Genomic DNA, 19669 nt, shown 5'->3' on the forward strand with positions numbered 1-19669 from the left:
CCTGTCGGCTAGCTCCATGGAGACCAAACAGGGAGGAGCCAAGCAAAGGTAGGAAGCCGTGTCCTTTATATTCAAGGTAACGAACAGGGTGGACTTTAGGACCTGTGTGAGTCTCTGGTGCTCGGTTCCTCCAGCCCGGCGTCAGCGACACAACCGGCTCATTGTTGGTTAAAGAGCTCTTTGTCACTTTAAGTTCTCACCGGTTCAGCGTGCTACAATACGTCATAAAGAAATAAGAATCCTCATATAACGTCAATAACAGTCGTACAAACATCAAACCGTTCTTCTTGTGTTTGCAGCAAGGTTGTGGAGTTGCCGCGGCGACGAGTCAATCCTCCGATCGACCGGATCGGAATGAGTCGTCTACCAAACGGTCGAGGATAGGCCACGCCCCCTCTCAGTGACAGCCCGCCCCGCCTCCACAGTGCACCCCTCTGGACAGGTGCGGTACTGCAGTCCACTCAGTCCCTACAAATCACTGAAATGGTCCCTGAACGCCTCTCTGTCTGTCTCTCTCTGCAGAGGAATCACCACAGATGCATGAAACAGCCAATCACCAACCGCCACGCTCCAGCTTCACTTCACCCCAACCCCACACACACACACACACACACGATGAATATTTAATGATGATGCATTCAGGTGCTGCTTGGTAAAGTCTGAGAAAGTCAGGACCAACTGATTTTGTGTTCGTCTTAAAGGAAACGTTAATAATCCTCCACTGAGCTCAAACGTCCAGAAGACAAATTCAAAGTTTAACTTCATCAGATTATAAAGTTCATTTATCTCAGCAGGTTTTGATTTTAAATGTAACAATACATTATTTAAGTAATGTATTTAAGTAAACGTTTGTGGTACTTGTACTTAATTTAAGTATAAAATATATTATTCTGAAACTAATCTGCATGTTGATGCCAATACTTTGTACTTTTACTGAAGTACAATTTAGAAAGCAGAACTTGTAACACTGAGGTATTAATACTCACTGAAGTAACTAAACGTTTACACCGACAACATCAACCCATTTCAAGACAAACTGACCCGTCGGGATCGACCGTTGTCCCCTGAATGCATCATCCCGTCCCTCCTGTGACTGACTGGAGGCTCCGACGCCTCGACGCTGAACATCGGACACGACTTCACTCGAGTTATTGTTTTGCAGCAGCGGGTCTGTTTTACGGCAGGACGACGCACTGACAGACGTCTCCACGGCAACGGGACACGCGAACTGGTCCAATCCGCTCCGTACATTTACACAGAAGAAGAACTTTAATAGGAAGTGTGTTCATTGTTAAAGCCAATCTGTTAGTTTACTTTGAGCCGTTAGAGGAACTGCATCTTTAAATGTTAAAGTTTAAAACATGAATCTTTCTTTGAGAGAAAAGATTTAAATCTCTGGAAAACAAGAAAGCTGGTTTACACAGGAAGTACTAACTCTGATAACTGTAAACAGGAAGTGGTTAGCCTAGCTTAGCATACTGACTGAAAGCAGGGGCAAACAGCTAGCATGGCTCTGTCCAAAGTGGAAAAAAACACGTCGACCAACATCTGTAACACTTAAAGATGAACACGTCTCGTATCTCAGGTGTACAGTGTAGACGGATTAAAGTCGTACATTTTATAGAACAAAAACTAAATTAATCTTTGAGATTACAAACTAACTGGTTTGATCTTTTGACATTGTAATATGTTTATGTTACAACAAGCGACTGACTAAATGAACCACCACAGAAGAAGAAAATATCGGACTTTATGACGTCCGATTCTGCTTTCAGAAACTCAAACAGTCAAATATCAATTTAATGAGTTAAAACATGACAAATCCACCAGAATAAACCTTTAAAAACATCGTGAACAACAACTTCCTGTCAGCAGCCTTTAAATTCTGAAAGCAGCTGGTCGAGGTCCATACGAGTGCTGCATCAGCACATTACGAACCTTTAGACGCACACGGAGGTCCAGGACGAGTCCTGCTGCCGTGGACACGTTTGAGTCCGGATCCCGTTTTAAATGCTTCTTGCTGCCTCCACGTTACCGCTGCTTAATAAAGGAACACGATCTACTGAACGAGTCTTATTTATTCATGAACGTATTCATATAACCAGTTATATTAACTAGAGCTCAACTCATACTGAAATGATTAAGAGTCTTAAAGTCATACATCAGATTACGTTTACTAAACATTTGAGATATGGGTTCATTTAAATTGATTATTAAAGAGTTTGGGACAGAATCAGGAGATTAGTGATAAACAGAAAATGTACATTTGATACAATTTCTTAGAATAAATCACGTTACAGCTTTAAAAAAATGTAAATGATTTTAGAAAATACCATCATGACGTCTCGTTGGTTTGTGGACATTTTGAAGCTTCAAGTTCGGCATTTTAGCCGTCGCCATCTTGTTTTTTTGCAACCAGTGAACAAGAAGTGACCGTATATGGACTGAGGAGCGACGTAGAGACGCCGTATACGTCTCCACACTACAAACGCCTCATGTAGTTATAAACAGAAGAGTTCAGAGAGCAGAGGTGAGTTTCTGTCGAGTCTTTATTAAGAAAAAGTATCACGTGATCCAGAACAGACACCGAGGTCTGACCTGGATCAACAGAATCACCAGTTTACATCCTTCTGTACAGCCGCTACGGGAGCAGAGAGGGGACAAAATGGACCAAACACAAACGCCTTCACATTCAGAAACATTTTGATCTCCAATCTAAAATTAGAAAGTTTTCAAAAATTTGTAACGTGGCGGTACTTTGGTCAAAAAAAAACTACAAAATGTTAACATAATTATTCTTAAATCTCAACTCTTTGTCTCTAAACCAACGGGGTCAAAACGAGGAACTCTAGTGTCGGCATCACCTCACTTTACTGCTATTAGACACTTTATTTGATGTCACAGCAGCTGTGGTCACTTTCAATTCATGTCGACTACAAGCAAAACGTTTCTCATACTAAAGACATATTTTAGGAGGATTCTCAGTTGTACTTGTGTCACTGTAATGTCTGCAATTTATCAGTTTTTAAAGTTTTACAAGTGAAAACAGCTGCCAGTGCAGTGAGAGCTTAATTAAACTTCATAAATCATTTGATATGATGGTTTTAAATTCGACAATGTTCCAGATTAACAGTTAGACTTTACTCTCAGAGATAAAGCTAATGTAGCTGCTAACTCTAAGTGAGCTAAAGCTAATGGCAGTGATGTCTAACGTTAGAATTACCTCCAGTGAAAAGTGACTCATTAGCTAACAGGATCCAGCTGGTTTGAAACTAATGCTAATGTAGCATATTGCTAACATTAGCTAAAATGATGAATTTAGCTACATTAGCTTCAGAATTACAGACTTGAAGATAACGCTGACTGCTATAGACTGCTGAAGGTTGAGCTAACAGTGTGGCTCCAGTTAGATTACAGCTAAAGCTAATGTAGTTAACTGCTAATATAAGTTAATGTTGGGAGATAAAATGAAGATAGCTTAGTTGGCTAACGCTAACAGTAGCTAATAACACGGACTTGGCGATAAAGCTGACCGTTAACTTTAATTTACTTAGATGTAAGCTAATGTAGCGCTAATATTAGTTAACATTGTGGATCCAGTTGGTTTGGAGCTAAAGATAAAGATGCTAACTGCTAATATAATAGCATCATTTTGCAGTAGATTTGCATTTGTTTGACCAAAGACCTGTTGAGTTAAAGGACCAGTGTTTAGGATTTTGTGGGATTTATTGGCAGAAATGTAAAATAATATTCACAGCTATGTTTGTAATTAGTGTATAATCACCTGAACACAAGAGGAGTCGTCGTGTTTTCGTTAGCTTAGAATGAGCCTTTCATAGCTACATGGGGAGTCCGCCATGTTTCTACGGTAGCCCTGAACGGCCAAACCAAACACTCGAGAGACTCTTTGGTATTTTTGCGTTACCTGAAAGCCACGTAGTTCTCCGACAGGGGGGGGGTATTCAGATGGCACTAAATCCTACACACTGTCCCTTTAAGTGAGAGTGATTTGACCTCGGGCCTTTATTAAGGCAGAGCTGGACCTGAGGGGGGGGGGGACGGGGGGGGGGGGGGGGGGGACGACGACGACAGTTGGATTGTTCAGGAAACAACACATTAAAAAAAAAAGAAAAAAAAAAGGTGAATAAATCCTATGAAGGTTTAAAATCAGAGAGGCATCCGGTTTCCTTCCACGCTGATTTTAACAGCGTGACCCGGCTTCGTCAGGCGGCGGATGTCTGCGAATCTACGCAACTGTTTGTCGACGCGGGTCATTCCCTTCTTCATCGGACCGTGCTGAAATAAACAGAAACATCACGTGTTAGCACGATGCTAACGGGTTCAGAGGTCCTTTAAGTGTTTAACCAGCTCTGACTTTAAAATAAAGAGTGATGAAACACTTGATTGTGCGTTCACACCAAACACAAAGTCAAATTCAAAGTCAACGCAAAGACGCAAAACAAGCGTCATTTCATATTGTAAAAAATAATACGGAGAGGGACTTAAATGTATTTAATCCGTTTGTGGTCACGTATAACCGATAACGTCGCTGGCGTATTTACGTCTAGATGTCAATTTGAGTGTCGATGGAGCTGCTACAATGTTAGCTTAGCCTAGCACTGACCTAGCCAAACTCCATTCAGAAAACAAGCTTTTTAAAAAGTTGTTTGTCGGGTCTGTCCGAAAAACAACAAGCAAAGCATGAATAGACTTTTTATGAATCTGCATCATGTAGTTATTTCAGCATCTTTTTTATCCATTTACTGCAAATAACTCAAAGCTAAATCTGTTTATTTTGGGTTCATAACGCTGTCGTAAAGCAGCAGACGCTAGCGACAGTGAATATTTATTGATTTTGACATTTATTGGTTGTGTGCGTCTCTGGATGATGTTATGAACACGATGGCGTTTGTCTTTTTAAGATCTGGGACTTCAGAATCTAGACCAAAGCAGCTAAAGTGGTTATTTCCACCATAGAGGTTAATGGTGGAAATAACCATCGTTGGTATCTATCCTATGTGCGAGTTAACACGAGGCGAAAATTTGCTTCCACATTTGGCGTAAACACAAAATCTCATAAATCTTGTAGTTTATCGATGCACACAAACGTTACATCACTTGTTTTGTTGTTTTTTGTCGATGTTTCATCACTTTTTAGCACTCGTCTCTTCTCCGGGCTCATGCAGAGGAAGCGTTAATGTTATTTAGATGTTGCTTCACCAAGCTTCCCAAAAGCCACGACCTCAACCCACCAACAAGTGTGTGTGTGTGTGTGTGTGTGTGTGTGTGTGTGATACTGATAGATATATAGATGGTACATAGAAGTTTTAAAGCTGTTTATCGTCACGTGCACAACTACAGAGAAGAAGTTGTTGGTCGTGAAAATCTAATATAAATTAAACAAAATATATATTTGTGGTCAAATTGAATGAAGTAATTTAAACTAGGATGTAGTAAATATATGTATATAGAGATGTACTGGTAGTAAAACAGTAAGTAGAAACATGTTAAAGAGGTTGCATCTATTGGATTGTCGCTGTCGTCTAAAGATTGTTCACATTAGAATTAAAACAGTGACTACAGGGTTCAGGTTTAAAGGGACAGTACTGATATGAAATGGGCAGTAAAAGTGTGTGTGTGTGTGTGTGTGTGTGTGGAAGGAGGGGGGCCGACACAAAGAGCAGTGAGCTCAGTATTGGTGCGAGTCCCACTGGTCACAGGTGAGTCACAGCTCACAGGTGAGTCAGAGGTCAGTCAGAGGTCACAGGTGAGTCAGACGGTTCCCCACAGACAGACGTTCCACTCAGTCTTTTATCTGAGAGCGGAGCGTCTTCTCCGGAGGGAAACCTCTCAGCAGTCTAACCGTCACCACACGCCATGCAGCAGGACTTACTGCCCCCTACAGGCCAGCAGCAGGGACTACAGGGGCATTCTGTTCCCCTCTATGCTGATCTTGATGGCTCCCTGTGGGCGGTTCGTTTTCTTCTGCTCAGCGATGCGACGCTTGAGCTTCTCCATCTGGCTGAGGCCTTTCTTATAGCCGCTCTACAGAGGACCAATCACAGCTCAGCTCATTACCTCACTTCCTGTGTTCAGGGCTAGACCTCCACACCAGAGTCAGACCTCCAGGAAGGAAAGTTTGACCAGATTCTCTCCTTTAACTTCCTTTTCATTACAAGCTAGAAGTCAGGCTACACAAAGTACACGTAATACTCTGTGGTACAACAGTGTTACTACAGAAACATGGACTGATATACCAAATATGAAATGTGCATTCAATAAATAAAATGAAAAGAACAACTTTTAACTCAAAGATGAATCCCTCCTAAATATTTCTCGTTTATTATAAATGTATAATAAACGTTATCTCTCCTCATCGTTTCCTTAAAGTCTGGAGACAAACCCCTCGTGTGACTCACCCTGCTGGACTCCATCTCTACGTTCCATTTAGGTCGAACGACGTAGTCTTTGTTGGACGGCATCGGTACACGAGCACGGGCACAGAAACCAGGGTCACCGGGTCTCAGGGCTCTGAGGAGGAGGAGGAGGAGGAGGAGGAGGAGGAGGAGGAGGAGGAGGAGGAGGAGGACTAGTAGTTACTACCAGTTAGAACAATGCTGAACTCTTCAGTGTCATCAGAGAAGAACTGGATCAACTTACTTTTCCTCTCCAGTCAGCTGCTTCTCCAGATCTCTCCGAGGCGTCTGACCCCCCGAGCTACAGACGGACAGACAGGAAGAGAGACAGACACTCTGGTTTATATCATGATGGTTTAAACAGTGATGGGACACAGAACACGGTTCATGAACTCAGCAGTGAGTCCACAGTCTGCTGAGTCTCCATGCTGTTACTAATGCTAATGCTGTTACTAATGCTGTTACTAATGCTGTTACTAATGCTGTTACTAATGCTGTTATTAATGCTGTTATTAATGCTGTTATTAATGCTGTTACTAATGCTGTTACTAATGCTGTTATTAATGCTGTTACTAATGCTGTTACTAATGCTGTTACTAATGCTGTTACTAATGCTGTTATTAATGCTGTTACTAATGCTGTTACTAATGCTGTTACTAAATGCTGTTATTAATGCTATTATAAATGCTAATGCTGTTATTAATGCTAATGCTGTTATTAATGCTGTTACTAATGCTGTTACTAATGCTGTTATTAATGCTTTTACTAATGCTGTTACTAATGCTGTTACTAATGCTGTTACTAATGCTGTTACTAAATGCTGTTACTAATGCTGTTATTAATGCTGTTATTAATGCTGTTACTAATGCTGTTACTAATGCTGTTACTAAATGCTGTTACTAATGCTGTTATTAATGCTGTTACTAATGCTGTTATTAATGCTGTTATTAATGCTGTTACTAATGCCGTTACTAATGCCGTTACTAATGCTGTTATTAATGCTGTTACTTAATGCTGTTACTAATGCTGTTACTAAATGCTGTTATTAATGCTGTTACTAATGCTGTTACTAATGCTGTTACTAATGCTGTTACTAATGCTGTTACTAATGCTGTTACTAATGCTGTTACTAATGCTGTTACTAAATGCTGTTACTAATGCTGTTATTAATGCTGTTACTAATGCTGTTATTAATGCTGTTACTAATGCTGTTACTAATGCTGTTACTAAATGCTGTTACTAATGCTGTTACTAATGCTGTTACTAATGCTGTTACTAAATGCTGTTACTAATGCTGTTATTAATGCTGTTACTAATGCTGTTATTAATGCTGTTACTAATGCTGTTACTAATGCTGTTATTAATGCTGTTACTAATGCTGTTACTAATGCTGTTACTAATGCCGTTACTAATGCTGTTATTAATGCTGTTACTAATGCTGTTATTAATGCTATTACGAATGCTATTATAAATGCTAATGCTGTTACTAATGCTGTTATTAGCATCCTCCACCTCACAGCAGTTAGTGTTTTATTCACACTTTGCTTTCAGGGCCTTTAGATCCTCGCTGTGGACAAAGACTGACCGATGAAGACTCTCAGGGTCGAGGTTCACACAGCGGAGGAAGACGTACTCAGAGGATTTTACACCACAGTGCAGAAATACTCAAGATACAAATAAAAAGCCTGCATTCAAAATGTTAGTACAGTTAGTATCTGAAGTACCAGAAGTAAAAGTACTCATTATGCAGAATCTGATGTGTTACATGTTGTGGATGCATTCATGTGCTCTTTGATGTTGCAGCTCATTGTAAAGACTTTATACACTGCTGGTAGTTTAATCTATAATAATAATACATCTCTTATTACTGGACTGTTATTTATATGTTCTATTCATTTGAATATGTAAAAAGTAACTGAAGCTACTTAAAGATAAATGTAGTAAAAAGTACAACATTCACCTCTGAGATGTAGTAGAAGTATAAAGTAGCAGAGAATGGAAATACTTGAGTACAAGTATCTCAACATTGTACTTAGTTACTTTCCATGAGTTACTTGTGTGCAGGAGCGACAACACGGAGACGAGCGTCAGATAAAAACACTTCTCAAGCTTCAGGCAGGAGGGAGGAGACAGAGGGGAGGAGTTAGGAAGGAATCAAGGAGTCCAACGTTAAAACACAGACGTCATCCAGTCTGACTGGGTGTGTTCACTTTAACCTGAACTCCGTCTACAGGCAGGACTCACTGTGCAACCATGCAACTGTGTGACTGAACCTGATTGGTGGAGAGAAGACGTCGGGTTCCTCCGCCCTCTCCACCTTCGGAGACTGACTGAGGGGAGGGGAGGGGAGGCGGGGGGGGGAGGAAGAGGAGGTTCGTCAGGAGGAGGTTCGTCAGGAGGAGGTTATCAGGAGGAGGTGATCAGGAGGAGTTTGTCAGGAGGAGGTTATCAGGAGGAGGTGATCAGGAGGAGGTTATCAGGAGGAGTTTGTCAGGAGGAGGTTATCAGGAGGAGGTTATCAGGAGGAGGTTATCAGGAGGAGGTGATCAGGAGGAGTTTGTCAGGAGGAGGTTATCAGGAGGAGGTTATCAGGAGGAGGTTATCAGGAGGAGGTTATCAGGAGGAGTTTGTCAGGAGGAGGTTATCAGGAGGAGGTTATCAGGAGGAGGTTGTCAGGAGGAGGTGATCAGGAGGAGGTTATCAGGAGGAGTTTGTCAGGAGGAGGTTATCAGGAGGAGGTGATCAGGAGGAGGTTATCAGGAGGAGTTTGTCAGGAGGAGGTTATCAGGAGGAGGTTATCAGGAGGAGGTTATCAGGAGGAGGTTGTCAGGAGGAGGTGATCAGGAGGAGGTTATCAGGAGGAGTTTGTCAGGAGGAGGTTATCAGGAGGAGTTTGTCAGGAGGAGGTTATCAGGAGGAGGTTATCAGGAGGAGTTTGTCAGGAGGAGGTTATCAGGAGGAGGTTATCAGGAGGAGGTTGTCAGGAGGAGGTGATCAGGAGGAGGTTATCAGGAGGAGTTTGTCAGGAGGAGGTTATCAGGAGGAGTTTGTCAGGAGGAGGTTATCAGGAGGAGGTTATCAGGAGGAGGTTGTCAGGAGGAGGTGATCAGGAGGAGGTTATCAGGAGGAGTTTGTCAGGAGGAGGTTATCAGGAGGAGGTGATCAGGAGGAGGTTATCAGGAGGAGTTTGTCAGGAGGAGGTTATCAGGAGGAGGTTATCAGGAGGAGGTTGTCAGGAGGAGGTTGTCAGGAGGAGTTTGTCAGGAGGAGGTGATCAGGAGGAGTTTGTCAGGAGGAGGTTATCAGGAGGAGGTGATCAGGAGGAGGTTATCAGGAGGAGTTTGTCAGGAGGAGGTTATCAGGAGGAGGTTATCAGGAGGAGGTTATCAGGAGGAGGTGATCAGGAGGAGTTTGTCAGGAGGAGGTTATCAGGAGGAGGTTATCAGGAGGAGGTTATCAGGAGGAGGTTATCAGGAGGAGTTTGTCAGGAGGAGGTTATCAGGAGGAGGTTATCAGGAGGAGGTTGTCAGGAGGAGGTGATCAGGAGGAGGTTATCAGGAGGAGTTTGTCAGGAGGAGGTTATCAGGAGGAGGTGATCAGGAGGAGGTTATCAGGAGGAGTTTGTCAGGAGGAGGTTATCAGGAGGAGGTTATCAGGAGGAGGTTATCAGGAGGAGGTTGTCAGGAGGAGGTGATCAGGAGGAGGTTATCAGGAGGAGTTTGTCAGGAGGAGGTTATCAGGAGGAGTTTGTCAGGAGGAGGTTATCAGGAGGAGGTTATCAGGAGGAGGTTATCAGGAGGAGGTTATCAGGAGGAGGTTGTCAGGAGGAGGTGATCAGGAGGAGGTTATCAGGAGGAGTTTGTCAGGAGGAGGTTATCAGGAGGAGGTTATCAGGAGGAGGTTGTCAGGAGGAGGTTATCAGGAGGAGGTTATCAGGAGGAGTTTGTCAGGAGGAGGTGATCAGGAGGAGGTGATCAGGAGGAGGTTATCAGGAGGAGTTTGTCAGGAGGAGGTTATCAGGAGGAGGTTATCAGGAGGAGGTTGTCAGGAGGAGGTTGTCAGGAGGAGTTTGTCAGGAGGAGGTTATCAGGAGGAGTTTGTCAGGAGGAGGTTATCAGGAGGAGGTTATCAGGAGGAGTTTGTCAGGAGGAGGTTATCAGGAGGAGTTTGTCAGGAGGAGGTTATCAGGAGGAGGTTATCAGGAGGAGTTTGTCAGGAGGAGGTTATCAGGAGGAGGTTATCAGGAGGAGTTTGTCAGGAGGAGGTTATCAGGAGGAGGTGATCAGGAGGAGGTTATCAGGAGGAGTTTGTCAGGAGGAGGTTATCAGGAGGAGTTTGTCAGGAGGAGGTTATCAGGAGGAGGTTATCAGGAGGAGTTTGTCAGGAGGAGGTTATCAGGAGGAGGTTATCAGGAGGAGTTTGTCAGGAGGAGGTGATCAGGAGGAGGTTATCAGGAGGAGTTTGTCAGGAGGAGGTTATCAGGAGGAGTTTGTCAGGAGGAGTTTGTCAGGAGGAGGTGATCAGGAGGAGGTTATCAGGAGGAGTTTGTCAGGAGGAGGTTATCAGGAGGAGGTGATCAGGAGGAGTTTGTCAGGAGGAGGTTATCAGGAGGAGGTTATCAGGAGGAGTTTGTCAGGAGGAGGTAATCAGGAGGAGGTTATCAGGAGGAGTTTGTCAGGAGGAGGTTATCAGGAGGAGGTTATCAGGAGGAGTTTGTCAGGAGGAGGTTATCAGGAGGAGTTTGTCAGGAGGAGGTTATCAGGAGGAGTTTGTCAGGAGGAGGTTATCAGGAGGAGGTTATCAGGAGGAGTTTGTCAGGAGGAGGTTATCAGGAGGAGTTTGTCAGGAGGAGGTTATCAGGAGGAGGTTATCAGGAGGAGGTTATCAGGAGGAGGTTATCAGGAGGAGGTTGTCAGGAGGAGGTTGTCAGGAGGAGGAAGAGGTGGTCAGGAGGAGGTTATCAGGAGGAGGTTATCAGGAGGAGGTTATCAGGAGGAGGTTATCAGGAGGAGGTTATCAGGAGGAGGTTGTCAGGAGGAGGTTGTCAGGAGGAGGTTATCAGGAGGAGGTTATCAGGAGGAGGTTGTCAGGAGGAGGTTGTCAGGAGGAGGTTATCAGGAGGAGGTTATCAGGAGGAGTTTGTCAGGAGGAGGTGATCAGGAGGAGGTTATCAGGAGGAGTTTGTCAGGAGGAGGTTATCAGGAGGAGTTTGTCAGGAGGAGTTTGTCAGGAGGAGGTGATCAGGAGGAGGTTATCAGGAGGAGTTTGTCAGGAGGAGGTTATCAGGAGGAGGTGATCAGGAGGAGTTTGTCAGGAGGAGGTTATCAGGAGGAGGTTATCAGGAGGAGTTTGTCAGGAGGAGGTAATCAGGAGGAGTTTGTCAGGAGGAGGTTATCAGGAGGAGTTTGTCAGGAGGAGGTTATCAGGAGGAGGTTATCAGGAGGAGTTTGTCAGGAGGAGGTTATCAGGAGGAGTTTGTCAGGAGGAGGTTATCAGGAGGAGTTTGTCAGGAGGAGGTTATCAGGAGGAGGTTATCAGGAGGAGTTTGTCAGGAGGAGGTTATCAGGAGGAGTTTGTCAGGAGGAGGTTATCAGGAGGAGGTTATCAGGAGGAGTTTGTCAGGAGGAGGTTATCAGGAGGAGGTTATCAGGAGGAGTTTGTCAGGAGGAGGTGATCAGGAGGAGGTTATCAGGAGGAGTTTGTCAGGAGGAGGTTATCAGGAGGAGTTTGTCAGGAGGAGTTTGTCAGGAGGAGGTGATCAGGAGGAGGTTATCAGGAGGAGTTTGTCAGGAGGAGGTTATCAGGAGGAGGTGATCAGGAGGAGTTTGTCAGGAGGAGGTTATCAGGAGGAGGTTATCAGGAGGAGTTTGTCAGGAGGAGGTAATCAGGAGGAGTTTGTCAGGAGGAGGTTATCAGGAGGAGTTTGTCAGGAGGAGGTTATCAGGAGGAGGTTATCAGGAGGAGTTTGTCAGGAGGAGGTTATCAGGAGGAGTTTGTCAGGAGGAGGTTATCAGGAGGAGTTTGTCAGGAGGAGGTTATCAGGAGGAGGTTATCAGGAGGAGTTTGTCAGGAGGAGGTTATCAGGAGGAGTTTGTCAGGAGGAGGTTATCAGGAGGAGGTTATCAGGAGGAGGTTATCAGGAGGAGGTTATCAGGAGGAGGTTGTCAGGAGGAGGTTGTCAGGAGGAGGAAGAGGTGGTCAGGAGGAGGTTATCAGGAGGAGGTTATCAGGAGGAGGTTATCAGGAGGAGGTTATCAGGAGGAGGTTGTCAGGAGGAGGTTATCAGGAGGAGGAGGAGGTCAGGAGGAGGTGGTACCTCAGTCGTTGTCTCTGAGGCATCTGCTGGTCCAGGTCTCTCTGCTGGCGCTCTTCTCTCGTCATCCCTTTATAGTTCGACGTCAGTCCGAAGATCGGCCTCGACCACTCGTCTACAGACAGACATCATCATCATCATCATCATCATCATCATCATCATCATCATCATCATTAGAGATGACTCTGAATCTGTGGGACTCTACAGAGACGGAGGTCCTCACTGATGAGCTTCAGGGCGAGGTCTTTGTTGGAGCGGGACTCTTTGGGGTGTTTGTAGAGGAACATGACGGAGCGTCCGATGCCGCTGTGCTTCAGGGTCTCCTGACTCACGCTGGGCAGCTGGAGGAAGGAAACCACACGGTGAGACACTGAAGGCTCTCAGAACGAACACAAATAACCTCCTCGTGTACTCACTTCATGTAGGATCCTCAGCAGCTCCTCTCTGATTCTGAGAGCAGGCAGAGATTTGTCCGGCAGAGGGCTGATCCACTCTTTAATGGCCGACATCACACCGCTGTCGATGAACGTCTCCTTCAAGTCCTGCCTGAGGGAAACACGCCACCACCGTGCATTCTGTTACAACTGGAAATATGTGAAATCTATCCGAAAATGATGAACGAACAATAACTACAGAAGAAGAACACAGGCACCCGACAAACAACCCAGAGCTGTGAGTCAGAGGAGGAGCGTGATGACGTCACAGAGGAGGAGCGTGATGACGTCACAGAGGAGGAGCGTGATGACGTCACAGAGGAGGAGCGTGATGACGTCATAGAGAAAGAGCGTGATGACATCATAGAGAAACCTACTTCTTCAGGTGCGTGACGACGTGCGGCAGCAGAGTGAGTTTCTTCAGCGCTGGTTTCTTCTGACTGTTCAGCGTTCGATCCTCCTGTTGAAAGTAAACACACCGTGAGTTTCACAGTAAAAGCACGAGTGGGGCGAGGGGAGGCTTTTACTTTGGCGGGGCGCACCTCGGCGGCCTCGTTCATCTTGCTGATCATGGCGCTGACCACGTCGTCCGCGTCACTGATGAACGTTCCTCCGTCGCGGTGCCGCCTCTTCCTGCTGTTCATCGCCTTCCTCCGAGCGAGCATGACGTCGAAGTCAGACATGAAGCTGGTGCTGAAAACCACAACAGATGAACTCGCACCTTCGTCTTCGTCTTCATGGAAACATTGCGGCGTTTGAGTTTTATTCACAGTTTAAAGAGCAGAGAGCTGGTTTCTCTGTTCACAATACGTTACTGTGACATAAACGTACAAACGAAGGATTGTTCTGATAATCAATAATCACACACACACACACACACACACACACACACACACACACACACACACACACACACACACACACACACACACACACACACACACACACACACACACACACACACACACACACACACACACACACACACACACACACACGAATCTGGTCCTTACTCTTGGCCGCTGCGGTCGACTCCGTCGTCAGAGTCGGACTCCTCCTGCTGCTGCGCCTCCTTCGCCTCCTTCTTGTCTCCTTCCAGGTCCTCCTGGTTGAAACCCTGCAGGACGACGAAGGACCCGGTGAAACCGTGGAACCGTGGTTCTAATGAAACCGTGGTTCTTATGAAACTGCAGACTCAGACGGTCAGACTCACCGTGAACTCCTCTTCCTCCTCGTCTCCCGACTCGCCGAAGATGTCAGCGATCATCTTCCTGGAGGACACAAACGTTTGTTTTTTAATATAATAAATAATAAATGAATGTGCATCACAAAGAGACTTCCCACACATCTGATATTTAATCTGCTAACAAATAACACAACAAAACACTGGAAGCATGAAATAAATGACTACATTATTACTACGTTATTACTACATTATTACTACGTTATTACTACGTTATTACCACGTTATTACTACATTGTTACTACGTTATTACTACGTTATTACCACGTTATTACTACATTATTACTACGTTATTACTACGTTACTACTATTCCTGCTGTCTGTTGAATCCTCAGATTAGCTTTAATTTGATTATTAAATCATTCTGGAACACGTTGATGATGTGAACTTAATAATAATAGTTACTCCTCCTCGTCTCCGTCTCCTGACTCGCTGTCGCTGCCGAACAACGCCTTCTCGTCCTTCTCGTCCTTCTTCGCGGCGCTCTTTGTCCTCTCGTCTTCCTCGCTGCTGTCTGAGCCCAGTTCTCTCAGTTTAGCCGCCAGACTCTCATCAGGACCGACCGGCCCGTCGCTGTCAGAGTTCTCGTCGTCCGACACGGCGCGACTCCTCTTCACCGCTGAGCACAACACACACACACACACACACACACACACACACACACACACACACACACACACACACACACACACACACACACACACACACACACACACACACACACACACACACACACACACACATTACATTATTAGGTCGCTGTTCTCTGTCTGGATAATATAATATATGATGTAAAATATTATAATATAATAAAATACAATATAAAATATATAATATAAATTATAATATAAAATATTATAATATAAAATATCATAATATAAAATATGTATTAATGAAATATAATATAATAAAATATAATATAAAATATATAATATAAAATAAAATAAAATATATATTAATAAAATATATAATATAAAATAAAATATATAATAATATAATATATAATTTACACACCTTTACATTCTTGTAAATAGAAACTGATAAATAAGTTTATGTATAAATAAATAGAAATATCATTTAGTATAAATAATCAGTTATTATTATGCGTTGTCTTCACTTAAAGCTCTTATATTCTGAGATGAGTTAGTAAAAGTTATTTAATACTTTTATTATGAACATATAACTGAACGTAGAAACGTGTTTATCATGTTTCACAATCTCGTTATATTTCATTCAACAAAAGATCATCTCTGGATCAAATATCCCACAATCCTTAGCGTCAGTGAAGACAATAAAACAGCTGACAGGCGTCATCTCACCTGGTTTGTCTGCATGCTCTTCATCCTCTTCATCCTCACTGTCTGACAGGACGGCCTTCTTCCTCTTCACTACACACACACACACACACACAGTGATAAACATGTAATAATCATCATCTTCATCATCATCATCTCTGGGCTGAGTTCAGTACCTGGCTTCTCGTCCTCCTCGTCACTCTCGTTTTTCTTCTCCTTCTTCTCCTTCTCTCCATCACTTCCTGCTGCAGCCTTCCTCCTTCTCCCCTCCTCCTCCTCCTCCTCACTGTCAGACTGCATCACAGCCTTCCACTTCCCTCCTCCTCCTCCCTCCTCCTCCTCCTGTTTCTTCTCCTCCTCCTCCTCATCAGAGTCTATCTGTGCTGCCTTGCGTCTCGTCGGCGTCTCTGTCTCAGAGTCACTGTCGGCGTTGGACCGGCGCTCCGGAGACGCCGTTGGTTTTGCGTCCTCGTTCTCCGAGTCGCTGCCTGGGGCCACTTTGCGCCTCCCCTCCCTCCCCTCCTCCTCCTCCTCCTCCATGTCCGAGCTGCTCCTCCTGCGTTTGGCGGGAGACGACCCTCCTCTTCCTCCCTCCTCCTCCTCCTCGTGATCTGAAGCTCTGTGTTTGGCGGGCGACTCCTCCTCGTTGTCGGAGCCGCTCATCCTGCGTTTGACCGGAGTGACGTCATCGTCGTCGCTGTCGGCGGGTCGAGGAGGAGGAGCCTCCGTCTCTGAGTCGCTTTTGTTGTTGTCGTCGTGGTGGCGACCCCGGGGGGCCTCCCCCTCCGAGTCGCTGTCGGCTCCTCTGTGCTCCTCGTTGTCGGAGGCGCCGGCTGCCCCCCCGGCCTCCACGGGACGGGGGGCGTCTTCATGGCTGCTGCCCTCGTCCTGTTCAGACAAACACACGAGTCGATACGCTTCACTCACAGCAAAAAAACTAACAAGACTTTAGTTCAAAATAATATTCTAATAAAAATAATTAAATTCTGCCTTCCTCCTCCTCCTCCTCCTCCTCCTCCTCCTCCTCCTCCTCCTCCTCCTCACCTCTGAAGGATGTCCGTCGCTCCTCTTCTCCTCCTCTCCGTCTGACGCTGGATGTTCGTCCTGAACAGGAGTTCCTCCTCCATCGTCTGCAGAACGTTCTCAACGTTATGATAATAATAATATAATATACACAATAAGTACATATAATAACAGTAGTTATTGTTATTGATACACAAACTATTTTAAAAAAGAGAACGCCTCTTCTTCTTCTTCTCTTCCTTTATGTGAGCGGGGACTTCTTCTATGAACACGGACTAGACTCAGACCTCAGGTCCTCCAGTGTGTTACCCTAAAGAGTCCTGGTCCTCATCCTGAACCCAGACCACCACCGTGTTCACACCAGCTACAAAGAACATACTCCTCCTCCTCCTCCTCACTCTCTTCCTCTTCACTCTCCTCCTCTCCTCCTCCTCACTCTCCTCCTCTTCCCTCCTCTCCTCCTCACTCTCCTCCTCCTCCTCTTCCCTCCTCTCCTCCTCCTCCTCCAGTGTCTGACTCTAAACGTCAGACCGGGGTTCTGAGCTGCTCTTCTGCATCATGTAACGTTTGATGAACTGATCTCAGACCTGGTCCAGAGAAGCCCGAGTCTACGGAAGCCCGAGTGGGTCCCAGACATTCAAGTTATAACATTTACTTTAACAACACAAAGACTCTTCTACGCCACTCCATGAAGAAAACAGTTCACGAGTTAATACCACATATTTATAACAGATATATCAACAAGAAACCATAAGATGATATGATGTAAGTGCGCCTTTTAATCGGCATCATCCACAGCATGTAGGTCTCAGGTTTAAGACTTTTATCAGAGTGACTCGTTGGTTCCGCACAATGGTAGCAGCTAGCATGTTAGCTCGTTAGCTTGTTAGGAAACAAACCATGACAACAACCGTTTCTTTTAGTTTTTACCGGAGTGGCTCGCGGACATGAAGTCGTCCTCTTCTCCGTCCATTCGTGAGACGAAGAGAGGGTTCCGTTACCTTTAACCTTTGATATCAACGCGGGAAAAATAAACCAGATCAGAGTAACGATGCGTATAGCTAGCTAGCTAGCTACTGTAGCCCAGAGATCCAAAATGGCGGAACTTCCGTCATATACGCATGCTTTAGTTTTTTTTATTTTTGAATAAACTTTATGAACCACGAACAGAACAATTCACAACAATAATAAAATGTTTTTAGTCAAATAGTGTACTCAAATACAACTTTGAGGTAATTGTACTTGTACTCCACAACAATATCTGACAGTTACTTTACAAAAATAAGATTTAAAAAAACAAATTAAAATGTAAAAATAAAGCTGAAACAATTTATAAATTAATAAATTGGCAACTATTTTAGTAATGTAATCCATTTTTCATGCAAAGAGGATTTGTTGCATTATTATTCCATAATTGTAATGAAAATATGAATATTGTTAAAGGAACCGTGTGTATGTTTTATGAGGATCGATTAGCAGAAATCTAATCTAATATTCTTTACTATGTTTGGATTTCCTTCAGCTTAGAATGAGCCGTTCATATCTGCATCTATAGAATAATATAGAATAATATCAGGTACTTTTAAAACTCCTAATTGAAACAGTGTGGTATTAGTACTGAGTAACGGATCCACCACTGAATACAGATGTTTACTCTTTCATGCATCTGGAATATAAACGTGTGAAAAAAATGAACTTACAATAAAAAAGGTTTACTTTGTTCACCGGAAAAGCTGGTATTCTATAATATGTCTTTTTACTCGGTTCCAGTCTCGTGTCGACAGCGCCCTCCTGTGGTCGCGGTGCGTGATTACATAAACATCGAACAAAAAGTTCGGAAATTAGTGTTTGGTCGATTATTTCTCTGTTGTAAAGATGCTTCTTGGTAATAAATCTTATACCGTTAGAAAGCCTGTTTAGTTCCCTTTTCAACGGGGCCACATGTGTGAGGAACTTGCATTTGTGGGATGAGCAGCAGAGCGGAGGATACCCATGAAAAATGTGCCAAATCTTCTCTGACAATGCAAACAGCTCATTCTGCTGTTGACTCTTGTTTGGTGGATTGGATGATTGAAGTCTGTCAGTAACAAGGAAGAAACAAGACATATTGTTTTACATTGTATTCATTCATTACACTTGTTTACAGTCCTGTTATCTGTTTGTTGTGCACTTTATTTAAAATTCTATTGTACATTTTAATGTTTCTATTTCTTGCACTGTTGATTGTTGTTGATTGTTTGTTATTGTTTAATGTTATTGTTTAATGTTATTGTGTAATGTTATTGTTTAATGTTATTGTCTAATGTTATTGTTTAATGTTATTGTGTAATGTTATTGTCTAACGTTATTGTCTAATGTTATTGTTTAATGTTATTGTGTAATGTTATTGTCTAATGTTATTGTTTAATGTTATTGTTTAATGTTATTGTCTGATGTTATTGTTTGATGTTATTGTGTAATGTTATTGTTTAATGTTATTGTGTAATGTTATTGTTTAATGTTATTGTTTGATGTTATTGTTTAATGTTATTGTCTAATGTTATTGTTTGATGTTATTGTGTAATGTTATTGTCTAATGTTATGGTTTGATGTTATTGTTTGATGTTATTGTTTAATGTTATTGTTTGATGTTATGCACCACCCTTGCTTGTGAAACATACATTCTCGTACGTTCTGAGTCTGATGTGTTAAAAAACAAATAAAAGAAACGAGTCTTTAAATAAATTAAATATTTATGTTTTTATTCATAAATGTACAATTTAACAATAATAAATGTAACTTTCTAGTTTGACACGTTTTATAATATTTAAATCTGTAGTATCCCAGTAAACTGAATCTTTAATTAAATCAAAAACAATAATCAATAAAACATGATTGTAGTTATTAGTACTTATTATTAATATTACTACTTATCACTGTTTGTTTACTAGACTTGTGTTATTGAG

The 19669-nt window shown here is 43.3% G+C and overlaps 2 protein-coding genes across 4 annotated transcripts in view; one reads left to right on the top strand and one right to left on the bottom strand.

Moving 5' to 3' along the window:
* ostn (osteocrin) overlaps positions 1-1846 on the top strand; it is a 5152-nt gene extending 3306 nt beyond the window's left edge. The window contains exons 3-5 of the mRNA XM_079166777.1: positions 1-48; positions 300-442; positions 523-1846. The exon at positions 1-48 is cut by the window's left edge and continues 179 nt beyond it. Of these exons, the coding sequence (XP_079022903.1) occupies positions 1-48; positions 300-384 (133 nt within the window). The 3' untranslated portion in view covers positions 385-442; positions 523-1846. The remainder of the gene's footprint in view (positions 49-299; positions 443-522) is intronic.
* Positions 1847-2531: 685 nt separating this feature from the next.
* Positions 2532-17805, bottom strand: iws1 (interacts with SUPT6H, CTD assembly factor 1). 3 transcript variants are annotated; one of them, XM_079165764.1, is made up of 17 exons: positions 17655-17805; positions 16746-16831; positions 15878-16589; positions 15726-15794; positions 14812-15025; positions 14377-14434; positions 14177-14280; positions 13706-13856; positions 13541-13623; positions 13146-13275; positions 12953-13070; positions 12733-12844; positions 8690-8746; positions 6661-6717; positions 6420-6531; positions 5894-6045; positions 4156-4296 (listed from the first exon to the last, which is right to left on the bottom strand). In XM_079165764.1, exons 1-16 carry the CDS (start codon positions 17695-17697, stop codon positions 5920-5922), a joined length of 2232 nt encoding a protein of 743 aa, XP_079021890.1. In that variant the 5' UTR covers positions 17698-17805; the 3' UTR covers positions 4156-4296; positions 5894-5919. The 3 variants fall into 3 exon arrangements, with proteins under 3 accessions (XP_079021889.1, XP_079021891.1, XP_079021890.1); XM_079165763.1 differs by lacking the exon at positions 5894-6045 and having other exon boundaries at positions 2532-4296; XM_079165765.1 differs by lacking the exons at positions 5894-6045; positions 8690-8746 and having other exon boundaries at positions 2532-4296.
* Between the last annotated feature and the right edge of the window lie 1864 nt (positions 17806-19669).

Source organism: Pholis gunnellus, assembly GCF_910591455.1.
Source record: "Pholis gunnellus genome assembly, chromosome: 9".
NCBI classification, from domain to species: Eukaryota; Metazoa; Chordata; class Actinopteri; order Perciformes; family Pholidae; genus Pholis; species Pholis gunnellus.